The sequence below is a fragment of the Gorilla gorilla genome, chromosome 3 (assembly GCF_029281585.2).
Source record: "Gorilla gorilla gorilla isolate KB3781 chromosome 3, NHGRI_mGorGor1-v2.1_pri, whole genome shotgun sequence".
Taxonomy (NCBI): Eukaryota; Metazoa; Chordata; class Mammalia; order Primates; family Hominidae; genus Gorilla; species Gorilla gorilla.
In genome coordinates, this window is record NC_073227.2 from 119166155 (window position 1) to 119190602 (window position 24448).

The 24448-nt window shown below is 37.9% G+C and overlaps 1 protein-coding gene across 4 annotated transcripts in view; it reads right to left on the minus strand.

Annotated features, from left to right (window-relative positions):
• Positions 1 to 6584: 6584 nt before the first annotated feature.
• EIF4E (eukaryotic translation initiation factor 4E) overlaps positions 6585 to 24448 on the minus strand; it is a 50621-nt gene continuing 32757 nt past the window's right edge. For 2 of the 4 annotated variants that reach the window (XM_063705442.1, XM_063705441.1), the window contains exons 3-8: positions 18553 to 18648; positions 15211 to 15274; positions 14401 to 14514; positions 13775 to 13867; positions 12248 to 12387; positions 6585 to 8463 (exon numbers count right to left, since the gene is read on the minus strand). In XM_063705442.1, the coding sequence (XP_063561512.1) occupies positions 8349 to 8463; positions 12248 to 12387; positions 13775 to 13867; positions 14401 to 14514; positions 15211 to 15274; positions 18553 to 18648 (622 nt within the window). In that variant the 3' untranslated portion in view covers positions 6585 to 8348. The remainder of the gene's footprint in view (positions 8464 to 12247; positions 12388 to 13774; positions 13868 to 14400; positions 14515 to 15210; positions 15275 to 18552; positions 18649 to 24448) is intronic. The other 2 variants (XM_019025023.4, XM_031010348.3) reach the window with 1 other exon arrangement.

The window sequence follows — 24448 nt, forward strand, 5'->3', positions numbered from 1 at the left end:
TGGTACATATACACCACAGAATACTATGCAGCCATAAAAAAGTACAAGATCATGTCCTTTACAGGGACTTGGATGGAGCTCGAGGCCATTATCCTTAGCAAACTAATGCAGGAACAGAAAACCAAACACCACATTCTCACTTGTAAGTGGGAGCTAAATGATGAGAACACATGGACACATAGAGGGGAACAACACACACTGGGGCCTATCAGAGGGTGGAGGGTGGGAGCAGGGAGAGGATCAGGAAAAACAACTAGTGCATACTAGGCTTAACACCTGGGTGATGAAATAATCTGTACAACAAACCCCATGACACAAGTTTACCTATGTAACAAATCTATACTTTCATCCCTGAACTTAAAAGTTTAAAAAAAAAAGTGATTGGCACAAAATGACAGGATGGATAACCCAAGGGCAGTAGAAATGGAAGATGCGAACATTTGAAGACAACCTTCATAAAAGTACTACTTATAAAACAGCATGTAGAAAAGGAAAATAGTGGTTTCCTGAAAGGAGAAAAAATGTGCTTACTAATCACTTATCATTCTGACTCAGTTACAAAACTCGTGTGTGGAGACATGCAGGACATTGCAATATTTATCCATGGTTATTATCTAAAAGGCAGAGCTAGAACACAGAGCCCCAACAGTATATCTAATACACTCAACACCTTGACATAAACAATACAAAACAAGGTCAAGTTGGGACACATCTTGTCTCACATGTCCTATGGCATATACTACACATCAAAACACGATGTCAGGCACCATGCACAAACCATTCACCCAAAATTGAGTCAAATGTTGAAGTCACAAAATAAAGCAGAAAAATAATGCTCTTAAAAACAAATCAGGCCAGACGCTGTGGCTCACGCCTGTAATCCCAACACTTTGGGAGGCCACGGCGGTCGGATCACCTGAGGTTGGAAGTTTCAGACCAGCCTGACCAACACGGAGAAACCCCGTCTCTAAAAATACAAATTAGTCAGGCGTGGTGGTGCATGCCTGTAATCCCAGCTACTTGGAGGCTGAGGCAGGAGAATCACTTGAACCAGGGAGGCAGAGGTTGCAGTGACCCGAGATCACGCCATTGCACTCTAGCCTGGGCAACAAGAGTGAAACCCCTTCTCAAAAAGATAAATAAATAAAAATAAAAATAAATCAAATGCCAAGGGAAACTGGTTATGACCATAAAGATGTCTTTGGGAAATGCTCTCATTTAGAAAACTGTGAAGTTAAATTCATTATAAGGCATAACAATTAAAACTAGGTCCAATATCACTGCATTTGATTGTTTTTTCAATGTTTACAGGTAAATAGGTAAAATGAAAGTAGATGCTAGTTCATAGCCCATCTTTGGGAAAGAGTACAATCTAGCAAATAAACAGATTACATGTATAACAATGTTGGCTCGTTAGAACAAAATACATTAAAAACCAATCAGAAAAATATCATGAGGACCAAAACTGCATAACTCGCAAAGCTGCATTATAGAACACAATAACAAAACAGATGATGGTCTGTATACATGGATTAGAATGGTTTGGGTGTTAAAGGGGTGGATGGTAAGTGCCACTTGATACTGCTGAAGAAAATCAATCCGTCTTTTTTTTTTTTTTTGAAATGGAGTCTTCCTCTGTCGCGCAGGCTGGAATGCAATGGTGCAATATGCTCACTGCAACCTCCACCTCCTGGGTTCAAATGATTCTCCTGCCTCAGCCTCCCAAGTAGCTGGGGCTACAGCTGCGCACCACCACGCCTGGCTAATTTTTTTTTCATATTTTTAGAGATGGGGTTTCAGTATGTTGGCCAGGCTGGTCTCGAACTCCTGACCTCGTGATCCGCCCACCTCAGCCTCCCGAAGTGCTGGGATTACAGGCGTGAGCCACCATACCCGACCCCAATCCGTCTTCTTTATGCTTAGTGTAAAAAGATACGAATACAACTTGAGGGTCTGTGAAGGCAAAAATTCAACCAACGAGACATCTGTATAGTGGAACACCAGACACTAAAAATAATGTGTTCTACATACATCATGACAAGTAAAAATGAGAAAACAAAGCTAATGGAATTTTTGTGTCCAAAGAAAAAAGTTACATATATTGTACATCTTTTTTTTCTTTTTTTTTTGGAGATGGAGTCTGGCTCAGCTGCGCAGGCTGGAATGCAGTGGCGTGATCTCAGCTCACTGCAGCCTCTGCCACCCGAGTTCAAGTGATTCTCGTGCCTCAGCCTCCCAAGTAGCTGGGATTACAGGCGCGCACCACCACGCCTGGCTAATTTTTTCTAATTTTAGTAAAGACGGGGTTTCATCATGTTGGCCAGGCTGGTCTCAAACTCCTGACCTCAGGTGATCCACCCACCTCAGCTTCACAAAGTGCTGGGATTACAGGCATGAGCCACCATGCCCAGCCACAGTGTACTTCTATTGTATGCACAAGTTTCTAGACACGTACAAGAAATTTGAGTGGCACCTTGAAAAACAACAGTAGGATAGGAGACAGAATTCTCATCTTCTACCTTTCTGTAGGGATGAAAAATAAAATAAGCATGTATTATGTTTGGCCAAACATTAAAGAAAAAAATCACAGATCAGTGTTTTGGGAAGGTGGCTGGAGAAGCCTCTAAAGCCACACCAATGCAAACACAATTGCATTAAAAATACTACAGTATGCTAAAAAATGTTAAATGAATGGTGAAAAAATTTTAAAGTACAATCAAATAATCAAAGAGACACAAAACTTTACTTGGACAATCATATAGAGTTCAGTAACATAAAAGTAGAAACGGTCTTGCAAAAGCTATAATTTGCATATGCTGGTTTGCTAGAGTCCTCCTGGAATGTGATCTGTTTAGAATCAATGTTTTAGAGCTGGAAGAGTATTTAGAACAACCAGGGCCGGGTGCAGTGGCTCACGCCTGTAATCCCAGCACTTTGGGAGGCCGAAGTGGGCGGATCACGAGGTCAAAAGATCGAGACCATCCTGGCCATCATGGTGAAATCCCATCTCTACTAAAAATACAAAAATCAGCTGGGTGTGGTGGCACGCGCCTGTAGTCCCAGCTACTCGAGTGGCTGAGGCAAGAGAATCGTTTGAACCCAGGAGGCAGAGCTAAGAGCGCGCCACTGCACTCCAGCCTGGCAAACAAGACTCCGTCTCAAATAAAAAAAAGAAGAAACAACCTCATTTTATATTTACCTCGACCGCATCATCCCCAGTAATAAAACCCTAGTCCTATTTTCTGTAACAACAGCTATTTGTAGAACCTTATGGACACGTTTTTTTTTGAGATGGAGTCTTGCTCTGTCACGCAGGCTGGAGTGCAGTGGCGTGATCTCAGCTCACTGCAACCTCCACCTCCTGGGCTCAAGTGATTCTCCTGCCTCAGTCTCCAAAGTAGCTGGAATTACAGGCGCATGCCACCATGCCAGGCTAATTTTTGTATTTTTACTAGAGACGGGGTTTCACCATGTTGGCCAGGCTGGTCTCAACTCCTGACCTCAGGTGATTCACCCGCTTCAGCCTCCCAAAGTGCTGGGGTTGCAGGCATGAGCCACTGCTCCTGGCCAGACTCACGCATTTTTAATATGTTTGCTTTTAAATCTTCTTTAGAGCAGGGCCCCAGACCATTCTGTTCTTGCTATATGCCCAGCACGTGGAACACAGTAAATAGAGGTGCTCAATATATATATATGTGTGAATACATACTTTTTTTCAGAAAAGGTAGGGAAGTGAGTTCTGTGCAAAACTGAGAAATCACAATGCATGAAGTAAACAGAGCTGCAAGATTAAAATATGAAAATTAGTTCCGCTGTATTGGAAAAGACAGCACCATAGGCACATGTGATCACATGCCTACAAGTTCATTTTTTGCTTCTACCAGTAGAATGGTCATAAGAATATTGAACTCTAAACTATGGTAGTAGGAAGGCTACCTAATGCCTACTTTGGAATTCACAGTAAAGCAGGACACAAGAGTTTATTTTAAGATGGTAGAGAACAGGACCAAAGTTTTTGACACCAAATCCATAACTGCATGAAGATGAAAACTGTAGACGTAACAGACCTGGTTGTTCTAGGAAATGATGGGCAAATGAGTTGCCCTGGGCTAATGGGGAAAGCAACCTGTGAACAGTGTTTCTCACACCATATGTGAAGGACCAGTCTTAACCCCTAAATTGTACTCTGCCAGACATACTATATATACACGTACATATATGTGTTTTGTTATATATTATATATATTACACACATACATAAATATTTTTTAATTTGTTTGTAGCGATGGGGTCTCACTTTATTGCCCAGACTGGTGTTGAACTTCTGGACTCATGCAATCCTGCCACCTTGGCCTCCCAAAATGCTGGGATTACAGGCATAAAGCACTATGCCTGGCCTGTAAGATATATTTTTTTAAAACATTACTAGAAAAGTGATCACATACTAATGTCACAGTAATATAAAATTACTATAGAAGTTGCCAGACACACAATTTCTACACTGACCTTGAGTGATATGCTGAAGTTTTGTTTATCAATGTCAATCTTGAATTTGTATAAAAAGGATCTGACATTTATTGTTTTACTACTCAATAAAAACATTCTGTAAGAAACAATTAGAGATAAAAGGTGCATAGCCTTGTCATTAACTTTAAAATATAACACTGCTTTGTCACAACGCCTAAAATTATCCTTTTGAATGCAACTTTAGCATTTAAGAATCTCAATGCCTATCAGTTTGAATATTTTGCCTTATTTTGCCATTTATATTAGATTAGAATACAGAAGCTTAAAATGTATATGAAAACATGACCATGCATTGATTAATGATGGGAATATGTTTTGAGAAACGGGCCATTAGATGATTTCGTTGTGTACTTACACAAACCTGAATGGTATAAACCTACCACAAATATAGGCTTCAGGGAACAGTCTATTACTGCTCCTAGGCTACAAACCTGTATGGCATGTTACCATACTGAATACTCCATAATGTTATTTGTGTATCTAAACATAACAAAACATGGAAAAGATACAGTAAAAATACAGTGTTACAATGTTACTGGCCCACCACCCTATATATGGTCTGCTGCTGACCAAAACTTCCTTATATAGCATGTGATTATATTTACTTACACTACCTCCCGTAAACTCCTGTATCTTTGCCTCCAAACTTCCCCAACTGACTAACACAGTGAATCTAGGGAAAATTTCCATCTATTACTAGATTCATTACCAAAGGGAGTAAAATGGAGAAATGTTTGCATGCCCGACCTATAACAAGCTGAGGTGATTTACTATAGCCAATAGACAGGCTGTACCCTATGGAGAAAGTGTTATGTAATTATTGTCTCTGGAACCAAATTTCCAGAATTCAAATCCACCCTTTGCAATTTACAAGCCAAAGTTAAATTCTCAGTAACAGCACCTACATCTCAAAAGATTATTCTGCAGGTTAATAAGCATGTAAAGTGACTAAACTACTGCCTGGCACATAAATTATTACTACGTAGTGTTATAATTATTTAATTGCATAGTATGCATTAAATCCTTCTGTAGAATTGGGATAATAAACTTTAAATTCATTAAATGAAATGTCACATGCCTACAATAAACTGCTATTCACCCATTAAAGACTATTTCAATTCTCTATTATGAAAATATATCTATTTGGGCTGGGTGCAGTGGCTCACGCCTGTAATCCTAGCACTTTGGGAGGCAGAAGCAGGCAGATCACAAGGTCAGGAGATTGAGACCATCTTGGCTAACACAGTGAAACCCCGTCTCTACTAAAAATACAAAAAAAATTAGCCGGGCATGGTGGCAGGTGCTTGTAGTCCCAGCTACTGGGAGATCACGCCACTGCACTCCAGCCTGGGAGACAAAGCGAGACTCCGTCTCAAAAAAAAAAAAAAAACAGAAAATATATCTATTTAATCTATTTATAATATCCTGCTAAACAGAGAGAAAACAGTAAGTTGGAAAATAACATATAGCCTAATTTTGTATTTAGAGAAGATGCTGATAAAGTTATAAAAGTTGCAAGTCACTGTACTATTTAAGTGGCAACTGCCAAAAGTGATTCAGAGTAATTTATTATCCTTTCTTGTCCCCAGGAAAAAGGTTTAAAATAAAATCATGATTCTAAAATGGTAATACCAATAATCAAATGCTACACATCAGTTATTTCAAAAATTTAGAACTGTATACATTTAATGTGTTAATTCCTCCTTTGCACCTAAAAGCTGATGCTTAAAATTGGACTTCATCTTAGAATTAAGAAAATAGATCAATTTATAATAGATATACTACTTCAGTCCCACCCACTGCCAACATACCACTAACATCATCACTTTTAAGTAAACTCTTGAAGTACTCAAAACTATACATATTGACATAGACAGTAAGTCACCTTAACCAATTACCCAAGTTTAACTAGCAGATATTATGTACAGTATGCTGAGATTATAATAAACACAGAAGATTCAGTATTTCTAGAATACTGAACAAGAGGTGTTTGTGGCATTGAGAGTACTGTGATAACCTGTGGTGCCCTTTAAACTGCTTTAAAATTTTACAATGAAATCAGTGCTATTAATTTCATGTTTATTTCATACAGGGTTTTTGTCAAGTTTATCAGTTTTAAAATGATTTAAGTCATAATCACCATTCAAAGACAAATTTTCCTCTCAAACTAATAATTTCCATTCTGCTACCTACAGTTTGGCTTATCCTTTGGTCTGATAGCCATACTTCATTTCACAGGACTATACAAGTATGTACTATGTACAAAACATTTTCAAGTTTGCTTTCAAATGATACCTACAAAGAGTAGATCAAGTTTTCAAGTTTACAGAATACCATACTACAACAATTTACCACTATAAATATGTCTTAATACCTGTTTATTCCATTCTATTTAGATTGCAACACTAACAGAATTCTTAATGCATATGTCCCCACCACCTGTACTTTCCCTACACTATCATTTTGACACTTACATAGAAACAACTCAATTCAGCAACCAAGTTTTACAACCACTGTTGCTACCAATCAAATGGTGATGCATCAGATCCCAATTCTCATGAGTATTAACATATTAAGAGAGTACATTATTTACCTAAGACTGAAGGACTGTGCCTTACTTTATAAAAAAACAAAGATAGCCACATCAATTTAATTCCATATATATGATACTACCTATTCAATTTATTAAAAATTGTAATAAACATAATAATCAAACTAGTGCTCCAAACTTATGCTGTTCACATGGAAGACACCACAAAAGAAGACATAATATAGAGACTGCCTTGCAATAAGAAGTACAAATTCCTTCTATAAAGATGGAGAAATAAAAGGACAAATCTAGTTGTCTAAAAGACAATTCACTGTACACATTTTATTTACAGTTTTGTACACTGTCTTAATATGAATGGGACTGCTTTTCTACTTGAGCCATTTTTAACCAAAGCAAAATAACCTAAGTAATACAAAGTGTTAAAATACAGCATAAAGATACAAAAACAGACATACTAATTCTAGTTAGGAATGTAATTATGATGTTACATGTTTTATAATCCACAATTATGTTTAGGAAATCACACAAACATAGATCACTGATTTGAATGAAATGCATAAATTTGTAGCAAAGCTTTGTAGTTACAAAAAACAAAAAAAATTACCAAAGAATGCACAAAATTAATGTTTATTCCACCTTTGTGTCATATTCCTGGATCCTTCACCAATGTTACATGAGGAAAAAAACAAAAGCAAAACAAATGAAAAACTGAAATCAGAATCACTAATATTATCAAGTAGGGAAACAAATAAATTAAAATCTAGCAGCCATCAGCAAGAGTACAGCAAAGACAATGCTGTAAAAAGAAACAAAGAAAATTGCTAGAAAACTGTATGCATCATAATCTTTCAAACCAGCAAAATATGCTTCTGCATAAAATGGAACAACAGAATTTTTTTTCCTGTAAAGTATAGAAATGCCAAGTTGTTTTCTGACTATTGTGGATAGGTAAAATCTGTATGTAATTAATGGTAATTCTACTGAACTATTACAGAGTGGGCCAGGAACACATTTATGGATTCTGGGGATGTGTACTGTAATTCTTTGATTGGGATAGTGGAAACTCTAGCCAAAAAAAAAAAAAAAAAAAAAAAAATGAACACAGAAGTACAAGACAAAGGCGAATGAGACTTCTCTTATATCTGAGTAACATTTAGATGGAAATCAAATTTAAATGCAGTCCACTCTGCTTTTTGAAGAGGCTTTGGTTCAGCTCCCAAATCTCGATTGCTTGACGCAGTCTCCTATGAGAATACTCAGAAGGTGTCTTCTTAAACAACAAACCTATTTTTAGTGGTGGAGCCGCTCTTAGTAGCTGTGTCTGCGTGGGACTGATAACCAATCACTATCTTTGGAGGAAGTCCTAACCTTTCCTTGTATACCCTCCTAGAAGAAAAAAAAAAGAAGAAAAAAGTAGCCATTAACTTTTACTCACAAGAAATACATTTAAAAATTTAGGGTTATTAGTCTTTATATTAAAAAATATAGACTTGAGAGTAAAATAGGAAATTAATTATACACCCTTTTCCTTTCAGCACAATTTACTCTTCATTTTTGTGATATTCTTGGTTAATTACTTTTAAAATATTTGAGAGCGAGTCAGGTATGTTATTACTAAATTACAGGAGCATTACTATATTATTATATTGTTACTTATTATGATACTATAATTATTACTAAATCAACAGTGAACAAAGTAAGGACAGTCCCTGAGCTGACTGCATTTATAGTCTAGTAGAGGAAACATAATCAAATAATCACAAATACATGACAGACCTGTATCACATGCATACTTAAAAACAGAAATCTGTAAAACAAATATGTTTATTTTCATTCTTTGATCTAAAATCTTACATTTCACGTCTGAACCCTAGCAAATATTGTATATTACTACACAAATTATATTAACCATACCTGCTATAAGACTGCACAAAAACTAAACACTTTGAGGGAGATTAAACACTTCAAGGGAGTGAATGAAGCACTTCGAGGGAGAATGTAATTTCTGCTTTACATACTAACTTTACAACCTAATTTTCAAGTAAGACATGACTCTATTGCAAGAATAAAATGGCACTTGTCATGAGTGCCAAAGAGTAAATATAAGGGCTGCGATACTGTATAACAAGGAGATTCTAATCTCATCTACAATATTAGAGAAGTCTTCCCCTTTAAATATCACGAGGTCAAAAGGATAATGTTAAGAGAATGAGCACATCTGAAAGCTGAGAAATAAAAATTAGGCTGTGTGGCTAGGGCTCGTAAGTAAAGTGAACATGAGATAAAGCTGACAAGGTTTCAGAGGAAGATCACAGAGAGCTTCATAGGTCATCTTAAAAATTTGAATCTTTGGCCGGGCGCAGTGGCTCACACCTGCAATCCCAGCACTTTGGGAGGCCGAGGCGGGCGGATCACGAGGTCAGGAGATCGAGACCATCCTGGCTAACATGGTGAAACCCCGCCTCTACTAAAAATACAAAAAATTAGCCGGGTGTGGTGGTGGGTGCCTGTAGTCCCAGCAACTCGGGAGGCTGAGGCAGGAGAATGGCGTGAACCTGGGAGGCGGAGCTTGCAGTGAGCTTGAGTGAGATTGTGCCACTGCACTCCAGCCCGGGTGACAGAGCAAGACTCCATCTCAAAAAAAAAGAAAAAAGAATCTTTAGGAAAAAAATAGTAAAAATTCAAAAATAAGCAAAAATCAAATAAAATTAAAGGAATAAAGATATTAATGGAGTTAAATCCTCCAACCTCCAACATGACACTAGGATAGGTTTTTTTACACCTTCCAGAAGATTTACCACCTTCCCCCTAAAATAAGGTATTAAAAAGTAATTTTATGGTAACTAAAGTGTTAATTATCAAATTTGCATTATAATGCAATACATTCCTTTCAATTATACTTAATTATTAAAAATGCCATTTTGCGACCATTGAGTCATGCAAATTGGAAGGGTTAAAAAAGAAAATCTTCATTTGAAAATCTGAAGTCTTAATATACACTCAAAAACATTTAATATTGACAAAAATACAAAACTTCCGTGGGAAAAAAATTCTTAATTAATCTAACTCTTGTTTAAAAAAAAAAAAGTAAATTCTCCAAAATTAGGTTTTGATGCTGGAAGAAACATTAAAATATGATGACAAATCAACTCTTTTCTCTTATGGAACCCCATATAGCATGAAATGTAGAAAATCCCTATACCTTTTGATCCAGAAATAAATTATGTTCACATAAAAATTTACATGGCTGAGAGCAATGGATCACGCCTGAAATCCCAGCACTTTGGGAGGCTGAGGCAGGTGGATGACTTGAGGCTAGGAGTTTGACACCAGCCTGGCCAACATGGCGAAACCCTGTCTCTACAAAAAATACTGCAGTGGCTCAGGCCTGTGGTCCCAGCTATTCAGGAGGCTGAGGCAAGAGAATCACTTGAACCCAAGAGGTGGAGGTTGCAGTGAGCCGAGATCGCGCTACTGCACCCCAGCCTGGGCAACAGAGTGTGACTCTGTCTCAAAAAATTAATTAATTTTAAAAAGAAAAATTAATAATATTTGAAAAATCACAAAGGGGCAAACCAAACATTTTGACCACTGACTGACCAGCACTTAATTTTAACATAAAATTGTAAGTCAAAATTTTTTTTTTTTTTTTTTTTTTTGGTGAGACAGTCTCGCTCTGTCTCCCAGGCTGGAGCGCAGTGGCCCAATCTTGGCTCACTGCAAGCTCCGCCTCCCGGGTTCATGCCATTCTCCTGCCTCAGTCTCCCAAGTAGCTGGAACTATAGGCGCCCGCCACCACGCCCAGCTAATTGTTTTTTTTGTATTTTTAGTAGAGACGGGGTTTCACCGTGTTGGCCAGGATGGTCTCGATCTCCTGACCTCGTGATCCACCTGCCTCAGCCTCCCAAAGTGCTGGGATTACAGGTGTGAGCCACTGCGCCTGGTGTCAAATATTACTAATATAATTGAGGTAAAAAGAAATCTTAGTTAGAAAAAAAATGTCAGCTGGTTTAGCATGGTGGCTCACGCCTGTAATCTCAGCACTTTGAAAGGCTGAGGTGGCTTGATCAAGTCCAGGAGTTCATGACCAGTCTGGGCAACATGGCAAAACCTCTTCTCTACAAAAAATACAAGAAAATAGCCAGGTGTGGTCATACACACCTGTAGTTGCAGCTAATTGGGTGGCTGAGGTGGGAGGATCACCTGAGCCCAGGAGGTTGAGGCTGAAGTGAGCCATGACTGCACCATTGCACTCTTGCCTGAATAACACAGTGAGACCCTGTCTCAAAAAAAAAAAAAAAAAAGCCACTTTTGCAAAGAATAAAATTTACAAAAAAAGGTTTAATAAAACCCTACATATGTGGGTTTTAAACATGGAACAAAAACCAAGATACGTTATATAAATTTTAATGAAAATTGTATGTAGTAAACACACATGCTTTAAATGCACATATACTATTTGCCAATAATCACTGAATTATTATTACGAGCATACATTAGCTCTTTTCAAAGTAGTACTTTTTTTCAAACAGCACTTTCAAAGTAGGAAATAATACATTCTCATTTGTGAATGAATAAAAAATGCTACATGCCAAAGGAGAGTGCTCTAGTGGTTATATACTTCACTGCTAAGAAAAAGCAATTTTACAGAAATAAAAAACATATGAACAAGGCCAGGCGCAGTGGCTCATGCCTGTAATGATAGCACTTTGGGAGGTTGAGGTGGACGGATCACTTGAGACCAGAAGTTAAAAGACCAGCCTGGCCAACATGGCAAAACCTGGTCTCTACTAAAAATATAAAAATTACCCAAGCATGGTGGCATGCGCCTGTATTCCCAGCTACTCGGGAGGCTGAGACATAACAATCTCCTGAACCCAGGAGGCGGAGGTTGCAGTGAGCCTAGATCATGCCACTGTACTATATAGCCTGGACAACAGAGTGAGACTCTATCTCTAAATAAATAAATAAATAAATAGCTGTGAAAAAACCCAAAAAAACAAGACGTTGCACACCAACTGAGCCGTTCAAAATTATAAAAGTGTTCACGAAAACAATACAAGGAAAACAGGATCTACAAACTGAAGTATTTCTAAAGCTACAAATAAAATAACTTCTGGTTTTACTCATCTTAATACTGTAAAATAAGTAGGCAAAGAGCAAAACTTACCCTATATGTGTAACAGCTTCTCTGTTTTCACATTCAGTAGTCCATATTGCTATCTTATCACCTTTAGCTCTAACATTAACAACAGCGCCACATACATCATCACTGTAGTCATCAAAAGATTCTCCAATAAGGCACAGAAGCTTAAAAAAAAATCCCAAATTACATTTAATAGATTATAAACAAGCTCATTACACTGCAAATGTCTCTTCTGTATTTGCATAGATAACTAAAGACAGTTTTTAAATCAAGAGTTAATTTTTTAAATGTGTAAATTTTATTTGCATATATAGATCTGTCCTGACTTTTAAATACTCATTCATTTATTTACTATCAAATCAGCCTTTTTCAGCAAATTTGGCAGTTAATGCCATGGCAGACATAAAAGCTGATTTTATTAATATTCATTTGCTCTGCTGCTGCTTATATTTACGAGCAAACAAATATTAATAGAATAACAAAAATAGCTATTCATGGTTAATCTCTTGTTCTTATTTTTTATGAATATTTGTTAATGGTCTGGTTTTTTGTTGTAGTTGTTTGAGACACGGTCTTGCTCTGTCACCCTGGCTGGAGTGCAGTGGGATCATCACAGCTCACTGCAGCCTCAACATCCTGGGCTCAAATGATCCTCCCACCTCAGCCTCCTGAGTAGGTGGGCATACATACAGGGACATGTCACCATACCCAGTTAATTTTTGTATTTTTTGTAGAGACAGGGTTTTGCCATGTTGCCCAAACTGGTCTTGAACTCCTGAGTTTAAGTGAAATGCCTGCCTCGGCCTCCTGAAGTGTTGAGATCACAGGTGTGAACCCAGCCCTAACAGGTTTCTTAATTGTGGTAAAATACAAATAACATAAAATTTACCATTTTAACCACCTTTAAGTGTACAGTTCAGTGGTGTTAAGTACATTCAACATTGTTGTACAACCATCCCTACTACCATCCATCTCCAGAAGATTTTTTTTAACTGCAAAATGGAAATGTCCTGACTTTTTAATGTGGAATTCAAAAATAGTATTTGCTCATGATCTTCCTTCTCAAAAACAGAATTTTCTTCTTAAAAAGTCATTCATTCATTAGCTGGGTGTGCTGGCATGCACCTGTAGTCCCACCTACTTGAGAGGCTAAGGCAGGATGATTGCTTGAACCCAGGAGGCTACAGTGAGCTATGATGGCCCCACTGCACTCTAGCCTGGGCGACAGAACAAGACACTGTCTCTAAAAAAAAGCAAAATAGTCACTTATTCAAACATTTAAAGTGATTAACTTAACAAGTGCTAACTATAAACCAGGCACGGTTTCAAGTGCTAGGGATACAAAAGAGACTACAAACCCCGCTCCTATAAGCTTGGGGTTTGGAATCTCTGTCTACAGAAAATGCTTATTATCTCATATTTAATTTGTCTTGTAAAGCCAGAAGTTCCAATTAATATCACAACATGTAGGTCAAATGGTAGTACACAACAATTTTATTATTTGCTTCACTGATCTAAAAAGTTTAGTGGGACAGGTACAGTGACTCACACCTGTAATTCCAGCACTTTGGGAGGCTGAAGTGGGAGGATCACTTGAGGCCAGAAGTTTGAGACCAACCTGGGCAACATAGCAAGATCCCATCTCTAGGAAAAAAATTAGAAAATTAGCTGGGCATGGTGGCATGCACCTGTAGTCCCAGCTACTTAAGAGGCTGAAGTGGGAGGATCACTTGAACCCAGAGGGTGAGGCTGAAGTGAGCCATATAAATAAATATCCACACTCCAGCCTGCGCAACAGAGCAAGACCCTCGCTCTAAAAATATAAATATTTAAAAGTTTAGTATACATATAGCAATGCTGTAAGAGGGTTGCAAAAACTTCAATCATACAAAATGTAAGGTTCTATAATTTTGAGGTTAATGAAATGACCACAGTGAGCTTATTGTGGTGAGAGTCAACTGCCAATCACTTAAAATATCTGACTTATAATGTGGTAGGATGTTTCACTGTACTATAAACAGGAGTCATATGACAGAACAAAAATAATTACTGACCCTGATTTTCTAGTGTTGGGCATCCTTCTCTTAAATTAAGTAACAAATGTAAAACATAACATATCTTAAGTATCAGTATTCCAAAACTACCTCTAAAACTGCTTTATACTTTTAAAACCTTACTGTCTCTAGCCAAAAGCGATCGAGGTCACTTCGTCTCTGCTGTTTGTTCAATGTAATTAGCCATCGTCCTCCCCGTTTGTTTTTCTCATCTTCCCACATAGGCTCAATACCATCCTACAGGGTTAGAAGACAACAGTATTACACAACATTGTTACCTTGACTTTGAGAGATAATCATTAGAAACAGTTAAGCAACAACACTGTCAACTTCTTACTTTATTGCCCATAAAACTGCCATTGATGTAGTTTTTAAACAGCACATAAGACTTAAAGCCAGAGGCATGACATTGCAGAATTAGAGTCCTGGCTTTGTCACTTATTAGCTATCAAATCTTGGGTTTCACTTAATTTGAAGGTTCTTAAACTTTCTGAGAAGCAAACATATTTTAGAAGCTCTGTACATTTCTACAGCTAGAAAATATATGCAAAAACTATGCAATTTCAGTTAATGAATGTCCTGTCCCCCTACCACCTGACAAAGCCCAATAATAAGTATTCCAAGGACCCATGCTCCTAAGGTTAAGAATGCTTGATAAACTCAGTCTGCTCAAATATATAAAGGAAGGAGTAGACTGGATAATCAAAGCTCTCATCAAAATCAATCTCAGTATGTTCCCACAGAGTAACTCTCTCTCAATTTTTATAAACAAATAGAGTAAGATATATTGATACTAAAGCATACTACAGCCAATTAAATTATCAGCCTATTCATCACACTATCAAATATTCCTAAGTTTATGGTAAGATTTCTTAATGAATACCAAATGGCCCAGTCCTATAATAAATATATAAAATCACCAATTAAGCATACCTTAAAAAGTGAGTAGTCACAGCCAGGCATTAAATTACTAGACAACTGGATATGGTTGTACAGACTAGGTAAAAGAAAATAACAATTAAAAACACAGACTATGTAATATAGAGTTTAGGTGCTTACATATATATACATTTAGAACATATGATGAAAATAAACAGATAAAAGTTCATGTTTACTTGTTTCTAAGGAGTCAATTTCTAAAATGGACAAAACAGATCTTAAAAGCAGTTAAATAATCAACTTCAGATGACAGGTATAATTTTCAAAAAAACTTCTAGTGACTGCTCTGACAAAAATATATTTTACGTTAGTTAACTCAGTGCATACATATGTATATATATAAGAAACTGAGAAGAGAGGTATAAGGTGGCTTTAAGTAGATGAAATAATTTCTGAAGTTAATACACAGTTTTTTTCACAAACATAAAAAAAAACAAACCAGAAATGATGAACTTCCTGACCATCAGGATTGCATGACTGAAACAGTCATTATCCTTGAGGGTATCCAAGAGTAGAATAGATCAATGGTTCCCAAACACCACGAACTGTCACTGGTTAGTCAACATAATAATCACTTTAAAACTGATTTTAGAAAAATAAATAAATAAATATAGTTCCAAGCCCTACATCTTGGGATTATAATCACCTAAATACGAGATGGAACCCTGCAGTCTGTATTTCTAAACTATTTCCCAAGTATCAAAATAACAGAATAACATTTGCGATGACTTAGTTGCTTGCCTGAAGGTAGGAGGCTTAGATCACTTGATCTCCTGTAGTCTTTTACAGCAAAATTGATTTAAAAATTGGCAACTCTTCAGAATCTTTTGCTTGTCTCCAATATTAGATGGCAGAAATAATGATCTTAGCTGTGTCTACAGACCATGGATGATTCTACTATCCTTAGTCTGGCTCTCCTGGTGCCATGTTAACCCCATCTAGGAATATTTCAGGTAAAGATTTAAGGGCCGGGTGCGGTGGCTCACGCCTGTAATCCCAGCACTTTGGGAGGCTGAGGCAGGTGGATCACGAGGTCAGGAGTTCGAGACCAGCCTGACCGACATGATGAAACCCCGTCTCTACTAAAAATACAAAAATTAGCCGGGCACGGTGGCATGCGCCTGTAATCCCAGCTACTAGGGAGGCTGAGGCAGGAAAATTGCTTGAACCCAGGAGGCGGAGGTTGCAGTGAGCCGAGATCACCCCACTGCACTTCAGCCTGGTGACAAAGCTAGACTCCATCTCAAAAAAAAAAAAAAAAAAAGATTTAAGAAAGAAGTTGGCATCTTTAAATCAAATTCCATAGTATAACACACAAATATAGTTTAGGTGAGACAACCTAAGACCACATAAGGTTTGCTGAGTCACTACCTAATGGTAACTCCCAACTATATCATCAATGACAGCCTCCACTAGGCAACAAAAAAAGCCTGAATACTAAGTGACTATAAAATTAGCGCTACTAATTTCATAAAATAAATGGATATTGTGGAATGACCTTCAATAAAATACTTTTTCCCTTTTGCTGCCTCCTTTCTCTTCTGTGGTGCTCAAAGGTCTCTCAAGTAAGTCCATCATGAGAATTTATAATGGCACATCTAAACAGAATCCTAAGACTATGCAGTCTGGATAAATACAAAAGGACTCAATGGTTATTTGCAATAAATTTGCTAGAAAAAAACAGAAATTAGGAAGTGGCCCACACATTTATAGAAAACTGAAAAATCCTTCATATCTCTAAGTTATGGTATAAAAATCTACTATGTAATGACATTGACTACACGTAACTGAAGCGTGGAGAACTGTTCTAATTAGAAGGTAGAATTATGTAAACTGGTAAAAGCCAAACAAACTAGATACATGCAAATCTGATTGGGGAAGGTGGCTCAAGGCTTCCTTTTTCTCTGTAGGAAAATGAAAAGCTTTTTTTTTTTTGGGTGCAGAAGACTGGAGTTATTTAAGAGTCCTGAATAAACAAAACTAGAGAAGAAAAACTACTTGATGTTTTGATGATGGGCAAAGAAGAATAATCCTAGTTTAACTAGAAAACTAGACCTATAAATTATTAGGCCTTAAATGTAGTTATTATTAAGTGTCAATGCTTTTAATAAAAAATAAATACTCTCAAAGTTTACTCTCAAATGAACGTTCTCAAATACTCTCAAAGTTTATGGTTTTAATCGTATGCTTTGCTTTTTTCAGCAACACAAATGAATACAAAATATCAATTAGAAGCCAAGCACTGGAAATATACAGAAAAATATTGTTTCTGCTGTTGAAGATGTACATATATATGTATAAATTTTATACCACAATCTATTTCTTTGTATGAGCAGAATATCTTGAGGGGGTTACATTAAAACATAAGAGCAGCATCACTAATTCAGCACGTATATGATCCTAAAAAAAGATGTACAAGTTAGAATACTTAGATAACTGCTAGGTAATTTAAAGTGCTTATTAAAGAGTTTTGCCTTTCATGGTCTCAAATAGTACCTCCCTAGTCATCCTCCAAGTAAATTAGACACACTGGATTAACTTTGTTTTTAAGAGAATCAATTATCAAAACTTCTTGAAATAGACTTTACAATTTTTAATTTTATTTATTTTATAGAGAAACAGGGACTCATGTTGACCAGGTTGGTCTTGAACTCCTGGCTGCAAGTGATCTTCCTGCCTCAGCATCCCAAAGTATTAGTATTACAGGCATGAGTCACTGAGCCCAGCCTTAAATTTTGTTTTAAGGTCATGCAAAAGTTGATGATCCCAATTCTCAACTTTCTGCTATACAGAAACAAAATTTCAAAAATATTTCAACTATTCTTCTTGAGGTTGATCAAAGTATAATGAAATGAATAAAGTATCATGATAGATACTGGCATTCCCTTGACAAACCGTGAATTCTGAACACTTCAGCCTTTGATATCTTAAAATCTCTGGTACAGGAAATTCCAGATATTGCACTGAAAACAGTTTGCAGAAATGAGGACCCAACAACGCACTGCAATACCCAGTTATGAGGCAAATGTATCTTGGCAACCAAGAGTGGAACAAGTTCCAACTAGCTGTCAAAAGTTCTAAGGGCAATAATGGATTCTTGAGCTAAGGATATCTCAGGACAAGAAACAGAATAATTGGGGCTGGGGGATGACAAGATTGAAGCTCTGTAAAACTAATAAAGCATAATCACCAATTCAAACTTTTGTGAGGAGATAAAAAATAGATGAACATTCATTAACTGTTTAACTCATGCTTCATTTTGTGAATTCGACTTAAAAATTAAAAAACTACACAATGAATAAAACAACAAACATACTAAAACAAATGGTTACTTACGCCCAAAAGTCTTCAACAGTATCAAACTTGGAGATCAGCCGCAGGTTTGCTTGCCAAGTTTTGCTTTTATCATTTTTAAAAAACCAGAGTGCCCATCTAAAAATAAAAAATCAGTGTCAAAAAATGGTAGCTGCATACCCATGTTAAAAGCAACATTATTCACAAAAGTCAAAAGGTAGAAGCAACCCACCTGTCCATCAACAGATGAATGAAAAATGTATATATACACACAATGGAATACTAAAAAGCCCTGATGAAGGAAATTCTAACACTTGATAAAACATGAGGGGAAGCTAAGGACATTAAGTGAATAAGCCAGCCCCCCTTCAAAAAAGACAAATACTGTATGATTCCACTTATATGAGGTATAAGAAGTCAAATTCATAGAAACAAAAAGAATGGTGATTGCCACTAGCCAAAGAGAAGGGAGTTTAGGGTTATAGAGCTTACAGAGTCTTGGAAGATGAACAAGAGTTCTGGAGATTAGTTGCACAATAACTGGTTGCAGAAAGTACTTAACATTAACTCAACTGTACACTTAAAAATAGTTAATACTGTAAATTTTTATGTTTACCACAAAAATTTAGGGAAAAAAGCAAAATGCTAGTTGTTATTACAGTGGCAAATAATGAGAGTTCTCCATTTCTTTCATTTAAAAAATATGTATGTTATGTCTACTACATAACAGATTCCCTGCTACACCTAGAGACCCAAGACACACTGAAACTCATCACTCAACGGAATTCACAGAAATGACGCAGAGAGACAACTACAGTGTGCTAAGTGCTCTGACAGAGATAAGCAAGCACAGTTATTTAAGAAAAACACAGCAGAGCTGGGCGCGGTGGCTCACGCCTGTAATCCCAGCACTTTGGGAGGCTGAGGTAGGCGGATCACCTGAGGTTGGGAGTTCAAGACCAGCCTGATCAACATGGAGAAACTCCATCTCTATGAAAAATACAAAACTAGCCAGGCATGGTGGTGCATGCCTGTATTCCCAGCTACTTGGGAGGCTGAAGCAGGAGGCTACGGTGAGCTGAGATCACGCCACTGCACTCCAGCCTGGGCAACAAGAGCGAAATTCCATCTCAAAAAAAAAAAAAAAAAAAACACAGCAGAAACACTTAAACTATAAAATAAGACAAGGGGCCAGGCGCGGTGGCTCAAGCCTGTAATCTCAACACTTTGGGAGGCTGAGGTGGGCGGATCACGTGAGGTCAGGAGTTTGAGACCAGCCTGGCCAACATGGTGAAACCTGGTTTCTACTAAAAATACAAAAAAATTTAGCCAGGCATGGTGGTATGTGCCTGTAATTCCAGCTACTCGGGAAGCTGAAATACGAGAATCACTTGAATCCAAGTGGTGGAGGTTGCTGTGAGCCGAGATTGTGCCACAGCACTCCAGCCAGGGCAACAGAGGGAAACTCTGTCTCAAAAAAAAAAAAAAAGAAGGCGAGAAACAGGTTGGCTGATATTTCTCAGAGGAACAAATTAGCCAAGAAGAAACGAGAGTGCCAGGAGTGGGGAAACTATCAAATGTGATTCTATATTTAATCAAATACCTAACTGGGAAAATAATAAAGATTGAGTAATGCTGCATAGATATGTTCTGAAATAATGTATACCAGTTTTTATATATCTGTATATACTTCTCTTGAAATAGTTTTATTCCTACATAATATATAATAGCTTATATATACCTAACATATTATATATAGAGGCATACCTTGGATATATTGTGAGTTCAGTTCCAGATCATCATAATAAAGTGAGTATCACAATAAAGGAACTATCTTTAAGGAGAGTCACACAAATTTTTTGGTTTCCCGGTGCATGTAAAAGTTATGTTTACACTATACTGTAGTCTACATTATGTCTGAAATAGCATTACATCTAAAAAAAAAAAATGTACATACCTTAATTAAAAATTCTATTGCTAAAAATGCTAACGATCATCTGAGCCTACAAAGAGTGGTAATCTTGCTGATGGAGGGTCTTCCCTTGTTTGCTGCTGACTGATCAGAGTAGTGGTTGCTGAAGATTGGGGTGGCTGTGGCAATTTCTTAAGACAACAACGAAGTCTGTCACACTGATTGACTCTTCATTTCACAAAAAATTTCTCTGTAGCATGCAATGCTGTTTGTAAGCATTTTGCACAGTAGAATTTCTTTCAAAATTGGAGTCAATCCTCCCAAACCCTGCAGTTGCTTTATCAATTTGGTTTATGTAATATTCAAATCCTTTGTTGTCACTTCAACAATGTTCACAGCATCTTCACCAGGAATAGATTCCATCTCAAGAAACCTTTTTTTCTGCTCACCCATAAGAAGCAACACCTTATCCATTCAAGTTTTCTCATGAGACTGCAACAATTCAGTAACATCTTCAGGCTCCATTTCTTACTGTTGGTCTCTTGCTCTCTGCACATCTGCAGTTACTTCTTCCACTAAAGTCTTGAACCCTTCAAAGTCATCAATACGGGTTGGAATCAAATTCTTCCTAACTCTTGTTCATGTTGATATTCTGACCTCCCATGGATCATGAATGTTCTTAATGACATCCAGAATGCTCAATCCTTTCGGAAGGTTTTCAATTTACTTTGTCCAGATCCATCAAAGGAATCACTATCTACAGCATTTAGCCTCATGAAATATAGTCCTTATTAATAAATAATAAGGCTTGAAAGTCAAAATTCCTCTTTGCTGCTCCATACGCTGCAGAAAGTACACTGTGTTAAGAGGCACGAAAACAATTCATCTCCGTCAGAGCTCTTGGGCGACTAGGCGCATCATCAAGGAGCAGTGATATTTTGAAAGGAAACTTTTTTTCTGGGCAGTAGGTTTCAACAGTAGGCTTAAAATATTCAGTAAACCATGCTATAAATCGATGCACTGTTATCCAGGCTTTGTTGCTCCATTTCTAGAGCATGGGCAGAGTGGATTTAGCATCATTCTTCAGGATTCTTCAGATTTTGGGAATGGCAAATGAGCACTGGCTTCAACTTAAAGTCATTGGCTGCAAGATCCCCTAACAAGAGTCAGCCTGTCCTTTGTAGCTTTGAAGCTAGGCCATGAATTCTCTCTAACTAGCAAAGTCCTAGAAGATGGCATCCTCTTCCAGTAGAAGGCTGTTTCGTTTACACTGAAAATCTGTTTTTAGTGTAAACTTCCTTCATCAATTACCTTAGCTAGATCTGGAGATTTTGCTGCAATTTCTATATCAGCCCTTGCTGCTTCACCTTGTACTTTTATGGGGGTGACTTTCCTTATACCTTATAACTGACCTCTGCCAGCTTTCAACTTTTATTCTGCAGCATCCCCACCTCTCTCAGCCTTCATAACACTGAATAGAGTTAGGGCTTTGCTATGGATTAGGCTTTGTCATAAGGGAATGTTGTAGCTGGTTTTATTTACTACCCAGACCACTTGAACTTACTCTATATCAGCAATAAGGCTGTTTTGTTTTCTTATCATTCATGTGTTTGCTGGAGGAGGACTTTCGATCTCCTTCAAGAATTTTTCCTTTGCTTTCACAACCTGGCTAACTTAATTTGGTACAACAGACCTAGCTTTTGACATGTCTTCCTCGTAAGCGTAATCATTTCAAGCTTTTGATTTAAAGTGAGAGACATGTAACTCTTCCTTTCACTATAACATGTAGAGGCCACCGTAGGGCTATTAATTGGCTTAATTTCAACATTGTTGTGTCTCAGGGAATAGGCAGGCCCAAGGACAAGAAGATGGGAATGGCCAGTCAATGGAGCAGTCAGAACACATACAACATTTACCAATTAAGTTTGCCGTCTTATATGGCCAATGTTCATGGCACCCCAAAACAATTATAATAGCAACATCAAAGATCACTGATCACAGATCATAACAGATACAATAAAAGTTTGAAATATCGTGAGAATTACCGAAATGTGACACAGAGACACCAAGTGAGCACATGCCATTGGAAACATGGCATCAACAGAACTGCTTGACACAGGATTTCCACAAACCTTCAATTTATAGAAAAGGCATGATTCGTGAAGCACAGTAAAATGAGGTACGCCTGTATAATATTTTCTCTAATGCCTTGAAGATAAACTCGTGGAACATTAAAGTTACACTTAAATGTTATTATCCCAAGATGATTCTCCTTTAGAAGAATTAAACTGAATATTCTCTGAATTACAATACCAAAGGGAAGTCAAAGGGAAATTTCATTTTCTCATCAACACGAATGTTGTCTGAAGAGCCTTCCAAATTGAATATATATTTCATAATCCTATAATTAATGCTTGGTGACTTCACCTAGACAGAAAAATGAGATGCATTTCAACATGTACTTGATAATTTGTCAGCAACTGCCACCCCATTATCAATAAAAAAGAAAAAGAAAAGGCAAGAAAACCACCAACGAGGTCAAGTATACATGCTGGATTTTTAAAAATAATTCAATCTTTTTTCAAAACAAAAACCTCTGCACCCAGCCATTTAAACACATAAAGATCTATGGGGCCAGGAAAGGTGGATCATACCAGTAATAACAGCAATTTAGGAGGCTGAGGCAGGAGGATCACTTGAGTCCAGGAGCTCAAGACTAGCCTGGACAACAAAGCGAGACCTCATCTCTACTAGACATTTAAAAAATTAGCCAGGCATGGGCTGGGCGCGGTGGCTCACGCCCATAATCCCAGCACTTTGGGAGGCCAAGGTGGGTGGATCATGAGGTCAAGAGATCGAGACCATCCTGGCCAACACGGTGAAACCCCGTCTCTACTAAAAATACAAAAATTGGCTGGGCGTGGTGGCACGCGCCTGTAGTCCCAGATACTCAGGAGGCTGAGGCAGGAGAATCGCTTGAACCTGGGAGGCGGAGGTTGCAATGAGCCGAGATCGCACCACTGCACTCCAGCCTGGTGACAGAACGAGGCTCCATCTCCAAAAAAATAAAATAAAATAAAATAAAATAAAATAAAATTAGCTAGGCATGATGGCATGTGTCTATAGTCCCTGCCACTCTGGAGGCCAAGGCAGGAGGATCGCTTGAGCCAAAGAGTTCGAGGTTGCAGTGAGCTATGATCATGCCACTGCACTCCAATGTGAGTGATAGAGCAAGACCCTGTCAAGGAACGGGACAGGGATGGGGACAGGGACAGGGAATGGAAGGGGAAGGGGAAAGGACTGCTTGAGGTCAGGAGTTTGAGAACAGCCTGAGCAACATAGCAAGACCCCGTATCTCTCAAAAAAAAAAAAAAAAATCTTAGCTAGGCATGGTGGTGCACACCTATGGACCTAGCTAGAAAGCTGATGTGGGAAGGTCATTTGAGCCCAGAAATTTGAGGCTGCAGTGAGCTATTATCATGCCACTGCTCCCCAGTCTGGGCGACAGAATGGGACCATGTCTCTTCAAAAAAAAAAAAAAAGCCAGCCACGTTGGTTCATGCCTGTAATCCCAGTATTTTGCGAGGCTGAGGTGGAAGAATTGCTTGAGTCTACGAGTTCAAGGCCAGCCTGGGAAATAGCAAAACTTCAACTCTACAAAAAATACTAAAATGGTGGTGGTGCATGCCTGTGGGGCCCCAACTGGGGTGGAAAGACGGCTTGGGTACGGAAGGTGAAGGCTGCAGTGAGCCGAGATTACACGCCACCCCAGCCTGGGTGACAGAGTGAGACCGTGTCTTCAAAAACAAACAAATGATGTTTTTAGTTCTGGAAAATCTGAAAACATCCTAAGTGCTTATCAAGAAGGAATTATTTAAATCAGCACTTCTCAAAATGTGGTCTGCAGACAGGCAGGAGGCCCTAAGATCCATTTTCATAATAATGCTAAGAAGTCACTTTGCTTTTCAGTATTCACATTTGCACTAACGGTGCAAAAGCAACAGTAGTTAAATCTGCTGGTGCCTT